Below are 22,312 nucleotides of genomic sequence, written 5' to 3'. Positions count from 1 at the left end.
CGGCCCTTGGGGCTGTGAGGCTGGGGTATCTTTATGGGAGATGCTCCACCTGCCCCTGCGGGGGCTCTGCTGTGAGGCCAGGTAGGACACAGATGCCAAGGGCTTGATGTCACCTGATTCTCCATGAAAGGGGGAGGGGGGCGGGTGGGGAAGGGAGGAGTAAGGAAGATAGTCTGTCCTCAGTCCCCATGAATAAGTCATGAGACCCAAAGAGAACCCCACGGCAGGTGCAGAGGAGGGGGCCAGAGACAGGAAAGGCAGAGATAAAGCACCGAGGTTCTGCTCAGGGGCCAGCGAGGAGGGGAGAGCAGACAGCTCTGTGGGCATGTGTGGGCTCTGGCCCCCCCAGGCGTGTGCACGGGAGCTCCAGGTGAGAGGGCCGCGCGTCCAAGGAGGTGCAAAGGGGTGGGCACCGTGAGCCAGTGAGTGGCGGGAAGGGACAGCCGGCAAAATGATGCCCCAGAAGAGAAAGAGGAGAAAGGAGGACATCGACTTTCTAGGCCTGTATGAGCAGGAGCTGCTGAGCTACGCCTCAGAAGATGATGACGAGGAGCTGCAGCACGAGTACTACAAGGCCAAAGGTGTGCGGGGTCCTGGCCTGCGGGGAGGGGGCACAGGCAGGGGCAGTGTGGCCCATACCATCCTGTCCCTGTTTTTTTCTTTTTTTCTTTCGGTAAGCGGGCCTCTCACTGCCGTGGCCTCTCCCGTTGCGGAGCACAGGCTCCGGACGCGCAGGCCCAGCGGCCATGGCTCACGGGCCCAGCCGCTCCGCGGCATGTGGGATCTTCCCAGACCGGGGCACGAACCCGTGTCCCCTCCATCGGCAGGCGGACTCTCAACCACTGCGCCACCAGGGAAGCCCTGTCCCTGGTTTTGAGGGAGGAACTTTAGGTTCCAACCCAACCCCTTTCTCGTGGATTATCCTGTTGGGTCTATCCTACATCCCCTTGGGGTACACTGGGGCCTCCACTGTACTGAGGGTCACAGAGTCTTATCGGCACAGAATAGACTAGAACCGAAGTGCCCACACTCTCCAGGTCCTACACGTCCCAGAAGCCATGTTCCCGCCTGGTCTCTGAGGTGTGGCCTGCATCAGGCTGCGCAGAGGCCTGTGGGAAGAGACCTGGTCACTCAGTAGGTGCCGAGCAGGGGTGGGGGGCTGCTGCCCACTGCGGCCAATGGAGGTGAGGGCCTGGGGCTTTGCAAGGCGATGGCCCTGGCCCATATGGGGAGGGCAGTTGGTGCTTTGGATCCAGGGCCCAGTCCTTCCAGTCTTACCTTCCTCTGGGGTGTATGGGAGCTGCTTAGAAATGCTCTACCTTCTTGTCAGGTAAACCAGAGAAGGGGTGAACTGGGGACCCAGGAGCCAGTGTTGGCTTGCAGAGAGCTATTTTTTTTGCTTTGTTGTTTTTGTTGGTGTTGTTTTACTTTTACAGTTAAAAAAAAATATGATTGACTGTGAATGCCCATAGGCAGCGGACTTTATCACTCATAGGTCTGTTTTACTCCTCAATGCTGCCTGCCTGGTCCCTGAAGGCATTTAAATTCTCAGCGCTTCCTTGTCTCACTACTCCCTGTAAGCACCAGACTCCCCCATTCATTCACCAGATAAGTATCGAATGCTTGATCTGTGCCTGCCATGGACTTGTTTGCCCTCCTTAATTCCTGTCTGCTGGGAGTTCCTTGATTATATCCAATTCTGTTGGACTTGTGGCCTCAGCCATCCTGACCTCTGTGCAGGGTGTGGGGGGGCTCCTTTATTTGTCTTGACTCCTAACCCAGCTCCCAGGCTCAGAGGAGGTGGTTGCTGCTATGGTACTAGGAGGCTGTGACCCTGCCGAGGCCCCTTTCCTGGCGTGGCGTCCTGGGCACCTTCTGGGGTGGAGGTGGGTATTGTCGGGTGGAAAGAAGGACCTAGAACAAGTGAGGTGTTGCTGCCTTTTCTCAGCACGTGTGCTCCAAGCTCTATCTGGTGGGGCCAGGGGCATCGAGGCTAGATGTGCGGGCAGCACCCATAACAAATACTCTCAGCTTTGGGGTGATTTTCCCCAGCCAACACGAATGCTGGTGAGAGCACTCGAAAATCTCTCTTAGCCGCCATCCCGTCCACTTCTGTTCATGGGTTCTGCCTGCCTTCGTGTGACTATATGATCCTTCACAGCTTCCCTCTTCTCTTTACCCTTCTCAAAGCCTTTTCACTTCCATTCTCACTTTGAATCCTCAAGATCCCCGAGAACAGTCAAGGCAGGTGTGATTAGTCTCAGGTTAAGGACTGAGGCTCCGAGAACTGACGTGATTTCAACAAGGTCACAAGCAGGAGAGACAAGGACTTCAACAGTTCCCAAGACAAGTCCCCACTTCAGGTCACGATGCTGTTCAGTAGAATCATGTATTTAATGCATCAGGCACCACGCTGAGCACTTTACCCATGTGGGTCGGTTTAATCTTCACAACAACCCAACAAGGTGGGTTGGGTTCTTAAAATCTGCTTTTTCAGGCGAGGAAACTGAGACACAGTGAAGTTAAGTAACATGCCTAAGATCACAAAGCTAGTAAGTAACAGAGTTAGGATTTGAATCTTGCTGTTCTGGCTGGTCCTTACTCTTGTACTGTCCAATCTTGACTCTGCTAAAAATAGCTGGAGGAGAGCAAGCCAGGGTGGGTGCCATGCTGACATTTCTAAGAGACCCAGACCCACTGACTCCGCAGTCAGCTACAGGACTGGGCGATAAATGTGTATGATTCTGACAGTAGTCACTTTCTGAACTTTACCTGCACTGTCTTTGTTACCCTCTCTGTTCTAGAACGATGTGCCGCCTACTCCCTTTGAGCACTGGGTTCTTGCATTATGTGGAGAATCTTGATGAGTGTGATGGGGAAGAAGAAGAAGGAAGAGGAGAAAGGCCTAGGTTTCCTTCTCTGTTCCTCAGGTCGCCTCCAGGCTACCCTGGAGTTTACCAACAGCCAGAGGAAGGAGAGCAGCTCCCGCCATGCTCTGAGGGTAGGCTGAGGCTGGTGCACTGGTCTACCTCCTGACTAATACAGGGCCTGTGAGGGGAAGAGAGTGACTCCTACCAGAATCTGAGATCCGAAGGGATCTCAGAGGTCATCCTGCACAAGCTTCTAGCCCTGGGGCCCTTTTCTCTCCTGTATCCTAGATAGGGGGCTACCCAGCGTCTGTTGGAATACAGTTTCCCAAGGCAGCCTTCCTTCCTGGGGATGTTGTTAATGGAGATGATGGTAGTGATGTTGAAGATGATACTGATGTTGATGATGACAACGATGGAGATGATGATGGTGGTGATGATGGTGATGTGATGATGGTAACAGTTTACCACTTATGGAATGTATATCTTTCATCCAGCTGCGAAGGAGTGTCTGTAAGATAAATTCCCAGAAGTGGAAATATGCTAGGTCAATGAGTATGAAAGTTGACAACTTTGTTTTATTTGATTTAATCCTTATGATAATCCTTCAAGGAAGAAACTCTCTCTCTTTCAGTGATAAGGAAAATGAATCTCAGTAAGAAACTTGGTTGAAATCATACAGCCAGTATGGTAGAACTGAGGTTTACATACTGGTCAATTTATTTCCATAGTCCACATTCATTTCATTGATTGTTTCATTCATTCATTTGTTTTTTCATTCATTCATCCATGTAATTATTTATGGAGCATCTCCCATTTGTCATGCTCTGTGCTAGGAACAACCTTTGTTGCTGTTGACAGTTCTTCTTTGTGCTGACCAGGGATGTTACTAGTTGGGACCCTCCTCTCTGGACCAAACAGAGTTTTGTGTCTTCCATGAGGTATTTGTCTTCTCTGAGATAGTTCTTCAGCTGTGTGAACTTTTTAAATTAAAAATTTTAAATTGAAGAATAATATACATATTATATATATGTATATACAGCACATTATAGAATATATATAATATGTATGTGCACATATATATATATAGCACAAAACTCAAAAAGGAACAGCTGATGGATTTTTACACATGTACATGCTTGTGTAACCACCATTCAGAACAGGACACAGAACATTTCTAACCTCCTGAAAGCTCCTTTACTCTTCTTCCCAGAGGTAATGGCCCTCCTGATTCTATCACATACATTAGTTTTTTGCTCTTGAGCTTCATATAAATGGAATCACACAGTACACACATTTTTGTGTGTCTAGCTTCTCTTTCACTCAACATTATATCCAAGAGATTTATCCATGTTGTGACTCGTTATATAGTTTGTTCTTTTTTATTATTTGTGTACTACTGCATTTTATAAATATATCACCATTTGTTTAACCATTCTACTGTTGATGAAATTTGGGGTTATTTCCAGTTTTTAGCTATTATGGATAAAGCTGCTACAGATCTTGCACACATTTTTGGATGGACACATGCACTCATTTCTCTTGGATTTATAATTGGAAGTAGAATCACTGAGTCATAGGGTGGGCTTATGTTTAGTTACCGGGGCTTGTACCAATTTATACTCCCACCAGCAATGTATGAGAGTGCCAATGGCTCCACATTCTTGACAATACTTAGTATTTGTCCGTCTTTTTAATTTTAGCCATCTGGTGGGTATATGTAGTGTCTCATGGTAATTTTAATTTGCATTTCCCTTATGAATAATGACGCTGAGCCCTTTTCCCTATGTTTATTGGACATTTGGATATCCTCTTTTATGACATGCCTATTTTAGTCTTTTGCCCATTTTTCAACTTTATTGCAATATAATTAACAATAAAATGAATCTACTTTAAATGTGCCATTTGATGGGTATGGACAAATGTATACATCTATGTAACCACTAGCACCATTTATATATAGGGCATTTAAATTATCCCTCAAAAGTTCCACGTGCCCCTTCCCAGGCAGTTCCCCCTAACTTCAACCCTAGGCAACCATGCTCTGCTTTCTGTTATAATAGATTAAAGTTCACATAGCTGGCGTTACATATCGTGTAGTGCTTTGTGTTTGACTTATTTTTGCTTCAAATCGTGTGCTTGAGATTCATCCGTATTGCATATGTCAGTTGTTCATTCCTTTTTATCACTGAGTAGGATTCCACTGTATGGATATACCACACTTTTAAAAATTCATTCACTTGTTGATACCTTTAGGTTGTTTTTCCAGTTTAGAGCTATTATGAATACAGCTGCTATGAAAGTTTGTGTGCAGATCTTTGTGTGGGCATGTTCTTATTTCTCTTGGGTAAATACCTAAAAGGGGAATTTCTGGGTCTTATGGTAAGTGTATGTTTATCTTTAAAACAAATTATTGCCCATTAAAGCAATTGTGTGGGCTTTCTTTTTCTTATTGATTTGTGTGAATTCTTTACATTTTCTGAGTACGAGTCCTTTTTTTGGCGACAGGCAGACCCCGGAGATATTGTGGATTCGGTTCCAGAGCCCAGCAATGAAGCAAATATCACAATAAAGCGAGTCATACCAATTTTTTGGTTTCCCAGTGCATATGAAAGTTATGTTTCACACCATACTGTAGTCTATTAAGTGTACAATAGCATTATGTCTAAAGAATGTACATACCTTAATTTAGAAATACATTATTGCTAAAAAATATGCTAACCATCATCTGAGCCTTCTGCAAGTCTATCTTTTTGCAATAGGAACATCAAAGATTACTGATCATAGATCGTCATAACAAATATAATAATAATGAAAAAGTTTGAAATATTGCAAGAATTACCAAAACGTGACACAGAGACAGGAGTGAGAGAATGCTGTTGGAAAAATGGCACCGATAGACTTGCTTGACACAGGGTTGCCACAAACCCTCCATTTGTAAGAAACATGATATCTGTAAAGCACAATAAAGGGAATTGTGATAAAACAAGGTATTAGGGTGGGATGCCTGTGTGTGCATTCCAAATATCTTCTAGTCTGTGGCTTGCCTTTTCATTCTCCTGGTGGTCTTAATTTTAACTGTCTAATTTATCATTTTTTAATGGTTAGTGTCCTATTTGAGAAGTAGCTCTGTACACTTGGGGCAGCTATGGAGGTAGTTTCTTTATCCCTCTCCCATACCCCAGACTCCTTTCTCTAAACCAGGCATCTCCAGGCCTATATGTCTTCTCTCATGTGATGTGGTTCTAGAATTTCCACCGTGCTGGTCATTTTCCTATGAACTCTCAGTTTGGAAACATCCTTGTATATGTGCAAACCATATGGGCAACACTTCAGGTCCTGGAGTTATCTCAGGGAGGGCTCTAGGAGTTGTTTGCCGATCAGGAATCCCTGTGGTGTAGACTGTGCAGAATGAAGGCTTTGGTTATCACAAGAGACAGGGAGTCACGCAAAGGTACTGCTTCCTTTCTCCCCCTCACGGGGACCTTCATCAGAACCAGGGACATCAAAAGAAAAGACATCAATAGCAAACAGAACAAGCTTCAAGGGGACAAAGAGAGGGGAATTCGGTGCCCCTTCCTACAGGGACTCACTGGCAAAGTTCTGCACCCCCCCCCCCCACTAAGATGTGTTATCCTGAGATTGCCATGGCAACACCCAGGAGGTCACAGGAAGTGAGGCCTGCAAGCAGCCTTGTGTAGAGGGCAGAGAGAAAGGTGACAGCCAGGGGCAGGCTCTGAAGAAGGTCTTGGCTAGGATGGCACCCGTGTGCTGTGCTGGAAAGATCACAGACAGGCATTGGGAGGCCTTGGGCTGGGCTCTGGTGTTGACATTGTGTATTGTGTGACCTGGGCTTGTCCCCTTGCCTGCAGGTTCCTTACCTGTAAAATGAATGTGCAGCATTAAGTGGGAGATTATGGTCTCACAGCAGGGCTTGGTGTGGGTCTGACCTTGGCTCAGAGGCTTGCAGGTTGCAGCAGGGGTCCAGAGCATGCTCTGTGGCTGGGCATCCCCCTGTGGATCCAGCAGGAGCTATGGCTTCTCCGAGCCCACGTAGGATTCTGGGCTTTCTTCTGAGCCTGCGGTCTGTCTTCTTTCCTCCTCCAGTGTACGAGGTGGTCACAGCCACAGGGGATGTTCGTGGCGCAGGGACCGATGCCAATGTCTTCATCACCATTTTTGGAGAGAATGGGCTCTCTCCCAAGCTCCATCTTACCAGCAAGTGAGTACCAACTCAGCCTTGGTGGGGTCCTGGGCTGTTAGTGGGGGTTGATAAAGTTCTGGAACCCATGAGAGAAGACAGGTGTGTCCACAGGTGTATTAAGTGGTGTGGGCCTTGCTAACAACCAATCACGTGCCAGCCAGGCCTCTCCCAGTGATTTCCTTAGCTCCTCTCTTGATTTTTTTTGTGTATAGTAATGCTTACTCTGGATCTCAGAATTCCCAAGAATTCATATTAGCTGTCCTTTGATGTGGGAGAATAAGCCCCCAGGATCAAGAAACCTGGTCTAGGCCCAGCTTTACCATTTAGTTGCCATGTAACTTTGGTCAAATCTCTTGGCCTCCAAAGCCTTGGCTTCCTCATATGTCATCTGGAAGTGATAATCCTCGTTTTACCAAACTCATAGGACTTTTGGGAAGAGGGGACAAGGTCATGTATGTGAGGAGCCATGAGCTTAAATGCTCTGCACCTACGTCTCAGCTGGGACCAGCATCAAACTGAACCTGCCTGCCCGCTAACGCACACTCAAATCAGTGCGTGTGTTTGTGTAGATGTGCTTGTGTGTGTGCGTGTGTGTGTGTGCACACTTGTGCCCTCCATTTCATTGTGTCCCACTGAGAGCAGAGGCTGTTGTCTCTTCCTTTCCATCCTCTCCCCCCCACCACACATATGCACACACAGTTACATTCTAGCGGAATCATGGAATTCCAGAGATGGCCAGGGACCTCACTGGTGGCCTGGGCAGCTGTTTTTCACCCTGTGCTGAGTGGAACAGGGGATTGGTCTGTTGGTTTTGGGCTCCCAATGCCCTAGCATTCCTCCCCCTGGAGCAGCTTGACTTATACTTATCATATCCACCGAGTTTCTCAGTCAGATACTCTTTGCACTATGAGCTCTGTAGCCGAGAAAAATTTGAAAACAACTAAATGTAGTCCAACCTGCTCACGGGGAATCTGGGGCCTAGAGGGGAGTGGTGAGCAGCTCTGAGTCATGGAGCTTTTGATGGTAAAGCTGGTCCTCAAACCCCAGGGTCTTGAGGCAGACATGTCCTCAAGCTCATGACCCCGTGGCCCTAGAGGGTGTGTGGGAGACTCCCCTGCAGGCCTCCTGGGGCTCCAGGGTGTGACCTCTGGGGTTTATAACTTGGCACCTCCAGGGGCGGCAGGCGAAGCAGTAGAAAGGTGGGTCCACAGGCCAGGAGATCCACAAACTCTGCGCTTAGCAGACTGACCAGGCCCAGTGGAACACGTTTACCCTGAAGGCAGCCCCTGGTGTAAATGCGGCAGCGTTGAGGCAAGCATAACGTCCTATTTTGTCCATTTCCGCAGAACAGGGTACCTGCCTTCTTGTACTGGTTACACTGCCGAGTGACTCGCTTGTGGAAGCCCTTTTCTCCAGTGCTGTGGGCACGGTAAAGAGAATACATGAAATGTCCATCCTCTCTGCCATGTGTTCTCCCCGGAGTGCACCCCTCTAGGGAGAAGCCACTAGACCCTGGGGAGTTGGCCAGCTTCGTTTCTGGAGTCACCAGCCTGTCTTTTTTTTTTTTTTTAAACAAAAAGAGCCATTTCCCCTCTTGCAGTGGTTCCTCACTGGCTTTCCTCCTTTCATGCACCTGGACCCTCAGACTCTCCCCCCTCACCTTTTTCCTCTGTCAAAACATCTTCTCAGGAAGGTCCCCAGAGTCAACTTTTATAACCCCATGTGAAGGTCTGTCACTGTGTCCCTTCACCCTGGGAGTCTGAGTTCCAGTCTTCCTTCTCAATGGGAAGGAAAGCTGTGTCACTGTAGAAGGGTCTCAGGCATGACTGAGCTGGCAGGGCCAGCAGGTCTCCAGGTGCTTCTGAAACCACACAAAGGCAGCCAGCTTCTCCAAGATAGCCTGCATGTAGGAATCAACTTCCCCCCAATTACTCCATGGGTCTGCTGGTAGGGGTCTCTCCTGTATCTGTGTCCTGCTCCAAGCTGGGCATCAGGGGCACAGATTAGGCCAGGATCCCAATCCAGCGGTCCAGAGGGTTCTTCAGGAGCCTGCAGGAAATGGGTAGTTTCAGGGATACAGGCACGTTTGCAGCATCAGCTGTATGTCCTTGGAGAGGCTGGAGAGGTGATGCATAGAGGGATGCATAGGTGGAGCCAGAGGATGATGGGAAGTCTGTTTTGTGCCTGCAGCACCTATCCCAGTGCTTTGCATATAGAGCTCACTAAATGATTTGGTATCAGTGTGGCTAGAATAGGACTTTACAGGGAAGGATATGTGATCTGGACCTCGACAGGTGAAAAGGACTCATAGAGGAGGGGCAGAAAGAGGGTACTTTAGACGAGGGGGAACAGCTTGAAAAAGTATGGAGGCCACAAGGGACACTGCAGACCAATGGGGGCTGGATGGGGACTTACCGGCTACATGGAGGGGCAGAGAGGAGGGAGGAGGGAAAGGCAGGGGAGGACCAGACTGGAGAAGGCCTTGTGGAGGCTTGACGTACTGTGCAGACAAGAAGGGTTAATCTGACCGCGGTGAGCAGGGTAAACGGGGAAAGAGGAGGCCAGAGTCTGGCTGCTGCAAGAACCGACAAATTGTCTATAAAGAGAATCGCATAGACACAATCCTCACCATCTGAGACCCTTGCAATTCAAGATGGAGATCTCGAGTCTGGGAAGGGAGCACTGCTTTCCGAGGAAGTCCAGGTTGCCGTGTAACCAACATGCAGACGGCCACAGAGGTCACTGAGCTCTGTGAGATTTAGATGCAGTTAGCCCAGCCCTGCCCTCACCCTCAGCAGTCCCTGGGGTCTGGCTCAGAATGCCCACTGATCTCGAAATCTCCTCTCCTCTCACTGTCTGCTGCTGTTCCCTCCTGGCCACACTGTGTCACCCCAAACCCACACCCACACCCCTGTGTCAACTGGAACTGAGCTCCTTTTCCTTGTTTTACACCCACAAACACACACACATACATCCACGCAAGCACACATGTACACATGCACACCCACACACATGCACACACACACACACAAACTACAAGGCATTTTGGTGTGCATCAGACTTCACTGATAACTCAGGGTGCCAGAGTTCACATGGAAGCAACACAGACAACTTAAAATGGAATACTAGATAGACCCCCCGCCTGCCCGCACCAGGGTCTTAAAGTTAAGCCACCACGCTTCCTGGAAGTCCTCCCCAACCCCTTTCTCTGCAGCCTCTGGCGTGTCTCTCACCCCACCTTTCTCTCCTGCCTCTCCCTCATCTTCTTTCTTCTCTCTCCCATCAATTCCACTCTTTCTTGTGGCCTTTCTCCTCTGCCCCAGGCCTTTACCTTCTACTCCCGGGTGGCTTACTAGGATTTTTTATTCTCCAATACAAAATAATTCCTGCTGCAAGAAGAACCTCGGTGCCTGATGTTAAAATGCTGATTGTTCTCACCCTCATGGTCTGGGGTCTAAATTCCTCGGCACACATTGGACCCTCTCTTAGGCAGCAAAGTGTGGGACACTTCCACTTCTATTCCCCTGCTAGCTGACCTCTGCCCTGACCTCCACACTAGCGAAGTGCCAACAGCTCTGGATCCCAGAGGAAGCCCCCTTCCCCGTTACCCAGGACCACCCCCAACAATGAGTTACATGTTTAGGACATGGCAAAAGGATGGGATCTCATGTATCTTCTGGAACACGGTTCTCCTGTTGAGAATTCACCAACTGCAAGTGTGGTAGAATCCTGGCATTTTAGCCTTCTGGCTCTGCCCAGGAGGCAGCTAAAATGCCCTGTGCTGCCTGGAAAGGGTGGGATCCCTGTGGAACGGCAGGCACGGGCAGGGAGCTGTGTCCTGCATTTGAGGATTGACCAGGAGCCGTGGAAAACCTGCCATCTCCCACAAGGAAATGTGAAGAAGTGTCTATTTCTGATGTTTCTTTGGCCAGGGACATCTGTCGTTTGCTGTTTCCACACCGCCTTCAGTCAGTTTTCTGAAACCCACCAGCATTTGCATTCTGACTTATTGGAAGGGGGGATTTCGGAGTCTGACCGCAAGTGGGCTGGGGTTGGAGCTCATCTGGGATTGTTTTGGGCCTTCCCTGAGAGGAGGGGGTCTGTAGAGCCCTGTCTCTGCAGTCCTTTGCTTTCCCTTCTCTGAAGAGAGACCCCTGAAATGCAGAAGGCTTTGCTCTTGTCCGCCAGGATATTGGTCTCCATGTTGTAAACAATGTGGATGATTGAGTCACATCCTGTGATGCCCGGGATGCTCCAGTGTGGTCCTGAGACAGCGTGGAGCATGCCTTCTGCCCATCCTGGCAAACCTTTCCTCCTCGTTTCCCTTCTTCCACCTCGCTTTTTAAAATTTCTTTCTTGAGTGACTGTAAAGCAGCATGGTCGATTATTTAACAAACACGCTGGAAAGCGCCAACCCACATTCCACCTGGTCACGTGCACAGGGCCTTTTTGAAGGTGCGGAGCTCCCCTTGCTGGATGCAGCTGCTGGAGCTGGAACTCTTATGAGAAACACCCTAAAAAGCCAGCTGCTTTCCTTCCAAATCACACCTTGTCTTTTCTTTTCCAAATCACCCTCCTCTTCCCCTACTCATTGGCATTGGTTGTTTCCCAAATTCCATGCACCCTCAGCAGATGAAGCCCAGCGAGCCTCAAATTCATTCCAAAGAATTCACCACAAGCAGCTGTGGGCCGGATGGAGTGGGGGTTTCTGAAACAGGGGACTGTGCTTTTTTCATAATTACGAAAACAAGATGTGCTCCCTTCAGAAAACTGAAAAAAAATGAACACAAGAATAAATAACCAGCACTTCATAATAGTCTTATTAGGTAGACATGATGTTTTTGTATAAATCCTCCCCCTCTTTATTGTTTTTAAATGAACTTGGTGTCCTTTTTGTATTGGTTGTTGTTTATACATTCTAACCTGCTTTTTCTTTTAAGCTTATTTCATAAACCTGTTTCTGTTGTATTAAATACTTTTTCACAATAGGATTTTTAATGGCTGCATAATACTCCATCATAGAGCTTCCCAGGGTGACTGCTTTGTAGGGTATTTATATGATATAGAGACTCCTGTCTAAATCACTTTCCTTGTCTTGTATACTGAAACAGAAAATACCTCTTATTCATTTCCTTGTTTCCCTTTCACACAGTCCTGATGCACATAATCGATGTTCATGTGTTTTTCAAGTCATTTAACAACTGCTTTGACTCTGCAACAGAATACAGGCTATGTTGTCACTCACCCTTGGAAGTGAGATTCTGACAGGCCCATGTCGCCAGCCTGGGGGCGGGCCTTTTCACTCCAGCAAAACCCGGAAGTTCCCGGCACTCTCTCCTCCCGCTCTGTTCCCCGGGCTACACCACTGGGGGTTCTTCTCCCTGACAAAGCGGCCTCGGTGCACATTTTTACCTGATTTTGTGAGCTCTGCACTGCTTTAGGAGGGCCCTGGGCCCCCATGTCTCATGACGTGCCCACCATAAGGAAATATCTCCCCAGACCAGACTGTTTGCCAGAGTGGGTCTGTTTGCAGAATCACAGCTTCTGGGTCTCTAGAACCTTAAAAGCCTTCTGTTACTGAGAGAGTCTGAGCCTTTGCTGCCTTGGGGAGAAGACCTTTCACCTCCCTCTTTATTTTGAAACACATGATGGCCAATGAACAGACATATCTTCTGCGTTTTTCTTTTCCCATGGGCTGTGTGCTGGTGCTGAAAGCCCTGGCCGGGAGCACTGAGGGAGGTCCACAGCTCTCAGCCCTGTGAGGCCTTCACTGTGGTAGCAGGAAGAGCTGCAAGCAGGCCTGGGCTCAAGCGGCGGGTGTCCTGGCCTACACAGAGGACAGAGCAGATGCCCACGTGAGATTCAGGCTTCCACTCCCAGAGGACTTGGTGCTCCAGCCTTCCTGTGTCTAAGCTGATGGATGCTAGGACGCTTCCGAGTCTGGACTTGCTTGGGCATCTCATTGAGAAACATCTTAGGTGCACTTGCTTCTGATTGTACCATCTGTGGGATGCCAGATATGCATTCCATCACCGCCCCCACTTCCCTGGTCACTGGTTGGGGTTGAGTGTTTCCTTCCTTGGAATGGCAGGACCATGGCCCACCACCCAAGGTTTGCATCCACTTGGGGCTGCCATTGCAACTCTTCCCAGCAAGAGCAAGGCAGGTGAGGAGGAGAGGCCAGGAGGCCTGCAGACCCAAGAGCACCATGGCATTTATCACACCTTCCTTCCTCCTCCACTCTCCCAACCCAGAGCAACCACAGAGCATTGGATCATGACTTTGGGAGCCAGGTTCTGGTCCCAGCTCTGCTACCAACTAGCAATTTACTTGTTTGTAAAATGGGGCTTATGTTGCCCACCATGCTTGCCTTAATGATACATAGCAAGGATCCCATAAGAACCTGGGCGTGAAAGCAAGGAATGAATACGAACCATCCTTGCCCTCCACCTCTCCAAACCATGTCAGAAAGGAATCTCAGAATGGGATTGGCTGGCAGTAGCACTTCCTGGAGTGGGATGGTGGAGGAAGTAGGGGGATGCCAGCCTTTGGCTCTCCTCCAGGGCCTGTGAGCCAAGTGCTGGTCTGTGCTAACTGTGCATACCTTCATTGCAGGAGCGAATCTGCCTTTGAGAAAGCCAACATCGATGTGTTCCGGGTGAGAACCAATAATGTGGGCCTCATCTACAAAATCAGGTGAGAACCTGACCCCTGACCAGGTTGGGTGAGAGGAAGGCAAGTAGAATAGGAACTGATTTCACTACTGACACTTTTGGGTGTTGATTGCTCTCCTGTCATCATCTGAGGGGTGACCAAAGGCCCAAATCTTTCCCTCCCACTCTGAGTCATTGTGCCTTAAATTTGCCCATTAGAGTTTCACTTCTTTGGGTTAAGACAACGTGAGACAATTTTTCACACACTTGGGAAATATGCTCTGAAAAACCCTAGCAAAGTGGTTAGTAGACTCAGTCCAGATTGCCTTCGTTCAAATTTCTGTCCTGCCATTTACCAGTTGTGGGACTTTGGGAATGTTTCCTCTCCAAGCCTCAGTTTCCTTGTCTGTAGTAATGGTGCCCAGCTCCTAGGGCACCATTAGAGTTAGTAAGAACTCAATGAGTCAGTGTTTAGAATATTAACTGGCATACAGTAAGTACCCAGTGAGTGTTAGAGATGCCAGGTCACATTGCAGGAAGCCTTTTGACAGAGATCTCCCCTAATCTTGCTCTCTCTGGTGGAGTTTTTGTGAATGTGTGGGGAGGGATAGCTCTGACAGCCTGGTTGCTGAGGAACAGCCTTCAATCGCCCCTTTTTGCCCCCCTCCACCTACTACCACCCCCAATCAAGTCATGCCCATTTGCCAGCATGTCAAGATCACTTATGGTCTGACTGTACCCAGACTAGAGGGCCTGAACAGAAGGAAAATGCTGCCTCCATTCAGCCCTTGTTTTTTTTTTTCCTCCCACTAGAAAATATAGGGCCATGAACTCTCTTTACTGGGAAAATAAGGGACTTATGAGGGCCCTGGCACTGGTTGTGTGGGGAAAGGGGGTTATGAACACGGAAGGGGCTCTTATGGAGGAGGGTCGGGAAGAAGGTGTAGGTGTGTGTGAAAGGCAGCCACTAAGCTGAGGTCCGCTATGTGCCAGGCTCCATGCCAGGCAGAGGCATGCATCCTTGTGTATATCATGTGTGTCATCCATGTGTGTGTTGTCTTAGACTGTGGTTGTCCCGTTAGGACCTGCAAGTTGTAAGGCCTCCCTGTGATGGGATGCTTGGTGCAAAGTGAGGTTGTCCAAGGGTCAAGTTCTGGGGAAGCAACTGGGCCTCAAAGAGAAAACTGGACTGCCAAGGATGAATAGGACTATAGGAAGTGGCAGAAGATAATGGGGGCCAGATTTTGAAAAGTCTGGATCTCTGCTTCCCAGAACAGTAGCCCGTGGCCCCACAGGGTTATTGATCACTCTAATGTGGCTAGCCCAAACCAGATGCACTGTGTGTGCAAAAACACACCAGGTCTTTGAAAAACTAGTATGAAGTAAAGGATGTAAGATAGCTCATTAATAAATGTTTACACGGTTACCCACTGAAATGATAAATGGATTAAACAAAATATATTATTAAAATTAGTTTCACCAGTGTCTTTCTTTTTCAATGTGGCTACTAGAAAATCTAAAGTTACCTATCTGGCTCACACATGAAGCTCATGTGATATTTCTATGGGACAACACCAGTCTATGTGGCCATGGGGGATCCTCTGGGTGGTGGGACTGAGTATCTGGGGTGGGGGGTGGGTCTGGGAGTCAGGGAGAGAGGGGAAGCTCAAGATGGTCCCACTGCAAGCCTTAGCAATCCTGGATTTTCCATGGAAGGCAATATTTCTTTGTGGGCAATGTAACGACGCAACATTCATTCATAAGCTCATCCACCTTGCAAGGAGTCCCCGCTTTGTAGATAAGGAAACTGAGGTCGGAGAGGTAAAGTAACAACAACATCAAAATGATTAAACTTCTCTTTGGAACAAACATTGGGGTATTTCAGTATGGAAGGGGCGTCATTGCTGTTCTGCAAGTGATGGTGCGGGTGTCTTTCTGCACCAGGATCGAGCATGACAACACAGGCTTGAACGCCAGCTGGTACCTGGACCGTGTAATTGTGACCGACATGAAGCGGCCTCACCTCCGCTACTACTTCAACTGCAACAACTGGCTGAGCAAGGTGGAGGGTGACCGCCAGTGCTGTCGGGACCTGTTGGCCAGCTTCAACCCCATGGACGTGCCCAGAGGTCAGTGCCCAGGCTGGCTTGCCCACCATCCCTCCCTGCCTGCACCGGGCTCACCCAGGCCTCTGCCTTGTTCTGGGCAGCCCCATCACCCCTTGCCACCTCTTCCTGTTGGCTAGGGCCCAGGGGAAGCTCCAGCTTTTCCTTGGGTCCCTCCCAAGAGCAAGTTCTGGGGGCTCATGGAAGTGGGAGATGCAGGAGGTCCTGGAGCCATGATGGAGGAATGGGCACAGCCCTGAGTGTACCCTATGTTTTCAACAGCTCTTGTTGATGAGTATGTATCTACGGAGTGTTCCCTCTGAGTTCAAAGGCAGTTTTTCTCTGTCTTCCTGTTCCCTAGCTTTTTTTCTGATGACCAAGGAAGGTGAGTTTCAGCCAGGGGGGGATGGTGTATGTGAATCGCAATCTACAGCTTCCAGAGTTCCATTGTGCTGCCCCCAACTCCTCCTGATTTTATGAGGAGTAAAACAACTTATTTCAAGTACATTTCTGGCCCAAATCCTTAAATTCAGTCATTTTTAGCTCTACAGGAAAAATGGGAGGCGGGGGATCAAAGCATGTAAAAATACACGTTGTATCTCATGTCCTATTTTATCACTCCTTTGTCACCTAAAGTCCTAACATCACCTTACCCCATTATTGAACATATTTGTCTTTTCAAATAAGGGGACATCACATGTGGGTACCATCATCATAATAGCCTGCTTGCACAGAGTCATGGGCCATCGGAGGGGAAAGGAACTTGGCGGCCAGGAGAAGAGAAGTGACTTTCCCACAGTCACCCAGTAGAATACATTTCACCTCCCAGCATGTACCCTGTGGTCTCCAAGTGCCACTGGCTCTTACACCCCAGTTGAGCACATAAGCATAATCCTCTCTTCCAATGGACTTCAGTTCTCAATTTCTCTGTCTACCTCTTATCTCCCACCTCCCAGCAGACCTTGAACACTTGCCCCATTCCTCTGTTGTCCCCATCACAATAACCTGCAACTTCACTGATTCTTTTTTTAAAGATATGTTATCCATCTTTTACTACAAAGGCCAAATTTGATCATTGCAGAAAATTTAGAAAATATGGAAACACAATTATATAAGAAGAATACCTATAATCCCATCACCTGGAGAAACATCACTGGTGAAATTTTTGCTCACTTATTTCTAGTCTTTTCTATGAATATATAGTTTGAAAGGATGGGCTGTTACAACATCTCCTGTTTTAGAGCATGTATATTTCTAAGCCATTAAATGTCACTCAACACCCCTACTTGTAATGGCTCTGTAGCATTCTGGTGTAGGGAGATATCATCATTTATTCATTGAATCCTTTATAGTTGGACATTTATACTGTGTTCCCCCTCTAAAGTTTTTGTTATTATAAATAATACTATTATGAACAATACACCTAAATCTTTGCACAGACAAATGATTCTTTCCTTAAGATAAGTTCCTAAGTGGAATTTCTAGGTCAGATAGAATACACAGGGTTAAGGCTTTTAATGGGTATTCCCAAAGTGTGCTAGAAAGAACCCATCAGTGCACAGTCCCACCAGCTGTGCAAGAGCACCCACTCCACTCGGCCTTGCCAACAGCTGGTAGTATTGTTTAATTTCCCAACTGGATGGGAACAGGGGCTTTTATTATTTTTTTAAATTAATTTTTTATTGGAGTATTGTTGATTTACAATGTTGTGTTACTTTCAGGTGTACAGCAAAGTGAATCAGTTATATGTATACATATATCCACTCTTCTTTAGATTCTTTTCCCATATAGGCCATTACAGAGTATTGAGTAGAGTTCCCTGTGCTATACAGTAGGTCTTTATTATCTATTTTATATCTATTATCTATTTTATATATAGTAGTGTGTATATGTCAATCTTAATCTCCCAATTTATCCCTCCCCCCACTTACCCTCTGGTAACTGTAAGTTTGTTTTCTACATCTGTAACTCTATTTCTGTTTTGTAGACAAGTTCATTTGTACCCTTTTTTTAGATTCCACATATAAGCAATGTCATATGATATTTGTCTTTCTCTGTCTGACTTACTTCACTCAGTATGACAATCTCTAGGTCCATCCATGTTGCTGCAAATGGCATTCTTTCATTCTTTTTTTATGGCTGAGTAATATTCCATTGTATATATGTACCACATCTTCTTTATCCATTCCTCTGTTGATGTACATTTAGGCTGCTTCCATGTCCTGGCTATTGTAAATAGTGCTGCAATGAACATTGAGGTGCATGTATCTTTTTGAATTATGGTTTTCTCCAGTTATATTCCCAGGAGTGGGATTACTGGATCATATGGTAACTGTATTCTTAGTTTTTAAAGGAAATTCCATACTGTTTTCCATAGTGGCTGTACCAGTTTACACTCCCACCTATAGTGTAGGAGAGTTCACTTTCCTCCACACCCTCTCCAGCATTTATTGTTTGTAGGTTTTTTGGTGATGGCCATTCTGGAAAAGGAGCTTTTCAATGTTCTCTCTTTGATTACTGGTGAGGTTGAACATCTTCATATGTTTATTGGCCATTTGTGGTGTGTGTGTGTGTGTGTGTGTGTGTGTGTGTGAATTGTCTGCCCATGTCCCCTGTGCCTGTCCTATCTATTGGGGTGAATTTCACCAATTCTCCTATAGACCTTAAGCACCTTAATCCTTGATCCAGTCTCTTTATCAGGATCAATCCTTAGCAAATTGTCAAGCTTGCCATCTTTCTCTTTTGTTCTCTTAGTTTCCCCTTTCTTGGCCTTTTCCCTCCTTTTAGCTCCTTATCCAACCTTCTGCTTTGGTCACATGAAAATCCATTGCTCCACTGTTAGGAGAAGAGCTTCTGAAAATCACCATTGAGAAAGAATGAATGTAACTCAGTGGTTCCCCAACTTTCCACAAGAACTGTCCAGGGTAGTGTTTTCTTAAAGTCTCTGAATCAGGCTGCCTAACTGGGCTCCCTACTCCTTTATGGGCTGGGGGGCATTGGGTTTTTAGTATTTCCAGGCTAGACTCTGGGAGAGGGAATGAAAAACATGATCTTCAAATATTCAGGGACTGCATTGGAAACAAAAGGTTAAGTTTCTTTTCTTTTCACCTGGAATTATACTAACTTGGTGTTCGGAGGTCTTTGGTCATCAAAATGGGGAAGATAATTATTTCTTTATTCGTAGTTTGACAGGTAAAAATATTTCAAAATGTGGGATGTGGGCCACAATAGAAGGAGGAGAGAGGAAAGGGGGCATTTTCAGTGTGTATTCCATGCCTTCCTCCCCTTGTTCCCCTCTCCCCACCCCCAAGGACCATCTCCCAAAGTTCTGGCTAATAATCAGCTGGAAACTTCTTTCATTCCAGCTCCTCAGGGAAGGTAGATGTTCCAGGCTGACCGACCGACCCTTTGACCAGACCAAGGTGATCATCAGATAATAGCGGAGTGGAGGGGACTGGGCCTTGATTAGTTTTCTAGATGGTTCCTCTACAGGGGATCTCACATATCATGCTTAAAGACACAAGTGCCTGAGGGGAGCTTGCCCTCCCTGGTGCAGAAGCTAAGCCGAGGTGCACTGGAACTGCTGCCCTGGACAAGAATATCACCCTCCAGCTTCTCCAGCTTCGGTTTAAATCTAGCCTTTCTTGAGTGGGGGATGCTGCCTAACCTCCCAGTGCAACCCATCCCACTGCTGAGCGGCACTTGTTGTCAGAAGGGTCAGCCTGAAATTAAACCCCCATGAGTCCCCCTGAGATGTTTGCTAGTCTGATTCAGACCCCCCCTCACCCGGCAGAGGAGGTTTTCACGTCAGCCCTTTGGCTGTAGGAAGACAGGGCTCTCTCCTCTCAGGATTGCACCTCCAGGTTCCTCAGCCTCCCCTCTTGTGACTCATCCCCAGCCTGGCTCCTGAGCAGCCCTGGTTTACCATTGCCCCTCAAGAACGTGCCTCCCAAGCTAGAACCCTGTGTTTCAGATGGGGCCTCATCAGAACAGTGTGCAGAGGGCCTCCCTGACTCCATTGCCTGCTTCTCTTTAAAAATTATTGTGGAAAAATATACATAATATTTATTGCCTGCTTCTTTTAAAAAAGTATTGTGGAAAAATATACATAATATTTACCATCTTAACTATTTTCAAATGCACCATTCAATGGCACTAAGTACATTCACATTGTTGTGAAACCATCACCACAATCCATCTCCAGAATTCTTTCATCATCCCCAACTGAAATTTGTACCTATTAAAGAATAACTCCATATTCTCCTCCCCCTCCCCCCACCGCTGGTAACCTCTATTCTTCTTCCTGTCTCTTTGAAAATGACTACTTAGGAACCTCATATAAGTGGAATCATAGAATATTGTCCTTTTGTGACTGCTTATTTCACTTAGCATAGTATCTTCAAGGTTCATCCACATTGTAGCATGTATCAGAATTTCCTTTCTTTGTAAGGCTGAATAATATTCCATTGTATGAGACCGCATTTTATTTATCCATTTGTCTGTCAATGGAACTTTGTGTTGTTTCCACCTTTTGACTATTGTGAATAATGTTGCTGTAAACATTGGTGTACGACTATCTGTTCGAGTTCCTGCCTTCAGTTCTTTTGGATATATACCCAGAAGTGGAATTACTGGATCATATGGTAATTCTATGTTTAACTTTTTGAGGAACTGCCACACTCCTTTCCGCAGCAGCTGCACCATTTTGCATTCCTACCAGCAATTCCAATTTTTCCACACACTCATCAATACTTGTTATTTTCTGGGGTTTTAATTTGTTTATATTTGATAATAACCATCTTAATGGTTGTGAGGTGGTATCTCAACTGTGGTTCCGATTTGCATTTCCTGGGGATAAGTAATGTTGCTCATCTCTTCATGTGCTTATTGGTCATTTGTGTATCTTTTTGGAGAAATGTCCATTCAAGTCCTTTGCCCATTTTTTAATCAGGTTGTTTGTTTTCTTGTGGAGTTGTAAGAGTCTATCCAGAATATATTTCTGGGTATAAACCCTTTATCAGACACGATTTACAAATATTTTCTCCCATTCCATGGGCTGCCTTTTGTACTGTTTGTGTCTGCTGGTGCGTAAAAGTTTTTAATTTTTATGAAGTCTAATTTACCTAGTTTTTCTTTTGTTGCTTATGCTTCTGGTGTCATATCCGAAGTCACTGCCAAATCCTATGTCATGAAGCTTTTGTCCCATGTTTTCTTCTAAGAGTGCTATAGATTTAGCTCTTACATTTTGGTTGTTGATCTATTTTGAATTAAATTTTGTATATGGTGAAAGGTAAGGGTCCAACTTCATTCTTTTGTATGTGGATATTCAGTTTTCTCAGCACCATTTGTGGAAAAGACTGTGCTAAGACAATTCCCCATTGAATGGTCTTAGCACTCTTGTTGAAAATCATTTGGCCATATATATGAAGGTTTATTTCTGGGCTCTCTGTTATATTCCATTGGTCTAAATGTCTGTCCTTATGCTAGTACCACACCATTTTTATTACTGTAATTTTGTAGGAGTTTTGAAATCAGGATGTGTGAGACCTCCAAATTTGTTCTTTTTATTTTATTATTTTAGTTCATTTTTTAGATTTTTTGATGTGGACCATTTTTAAAGGCTTTATTGAATTTGTTACAATATTGCTTCTGTTTTATGTTTTGGTTTTTTGGCCCTGAGGCATGTGGGATCTTAGCTCCCTGACCAGGGATCAAACTTGCACCCCCTGCATTGGAAGGCGAAGTCTTAACCCCTGGATCTCCAGGGAAAACCCTGTTATTCTTTTTAAAGATTGTTTTGGCTATTCAATGTCCCTTGATGTCCTGCTTCTTTTTTTCTACTTTTTTTGTTTATTGGGATATACTTCACATACCATAAAATTCACCCTTAAAGTGTACATTCAGTGGTTTTTTGTATATTCGTGAAGTTGTGCAACCATCACCACAATCAAATTTAGAACATTTTTATCATTCCAAAAGAAGTCCTATACCGTTTAGCAGTCACTCACAGCACACCCCTCCCAATACTCCCTAGCTCTAGGCAACCATTAATTTACTTTCTATCTTTATAGTTTTGTCTATTCTAGACATTTCATATACACAGAATCATATAATAGGGGGCCCTTTGTGACTTGTTTCTTTCATACAGCATGTTTTCAAGGTTTATTCATGTTATAGCATATATCAGTAATTCATTTCTTTTTATGGCCTAATAATATTCCTTTTTATATTTATACTACATTTTATTTATCCATTCATTGGTTAATGGACATTTGATTTATGTCCTGCTTCTTTAAATGCACCCTAAATTCTCATTAACTATTTTTTTTTTTTTTTTTTTTTTTTTTTTTTTTTTTTGCTGTACGCGGGCCTCTCACTGCTGTGGCCTCTCCCGTTGCGGAGCACAGGCTCCGGACACACAGGCTCCGCGGCCATGGCTCGCGGGCCCAGCCGCTCCGCGGCATGTGGGATCTTCCGGGATCG

The 22,312-nt window shown here is 46.3% G+C and overlaps 1 protein-coding gene across 2 annotated transcripts in view; it reads left to right on the top strand.

Moving 5' to 3' along the window:
- The first annotated feature begins 451 nt into the window (after positions 1-451).
- Positions 452-22,312, top strand: part of LOXHD1 (lipoxygenase homology PLAT domains 1) — a 204,147-nt gene continuing 182,286 nt past the window's right edge. For both annotated transcript variants that reach the window (XM_060119180.1, XM_060119179.1), the window contains exons 1-4: positions 452-581; positions 6,975-7,089; positions 13,687-13,767; positions 15,669-15,853. In XM_060119180.1, coding sequence (XP_059975163.1) covers positions 452-581; positions 6,975-7,089; positions 13,687-13,767; positions 15,669-15,853 — 511 coding nt within the window. The remainder of the gene's footprint in view (positions 582-6,974; positions 7,090-13,686; positions 13,768-15,668; positions 15,854-22,312) is intronic.

The sequence above is a fragment of the Mesoplodon densirostris genome, chromosome 15 (assembly GCF_025265405.1).
Source record: "Mesoplodon densirostris isolate mMesDen1 chromosome 15, mMesDen1 primary haplotype, whole genome shotgun sequence".
Lineage (NCBI taxonomy): Eukaryota > Metazoa > Chordata > Mammalia > Artiodactyla > Ziphiidae > Mesoplodon > Mesoplodon densirostris.
The sequence above is the reverse complement of the archived record's forward strand: the minus strand, read 5'-3'. Positions and strand labels throughout refer to the sequence as shown.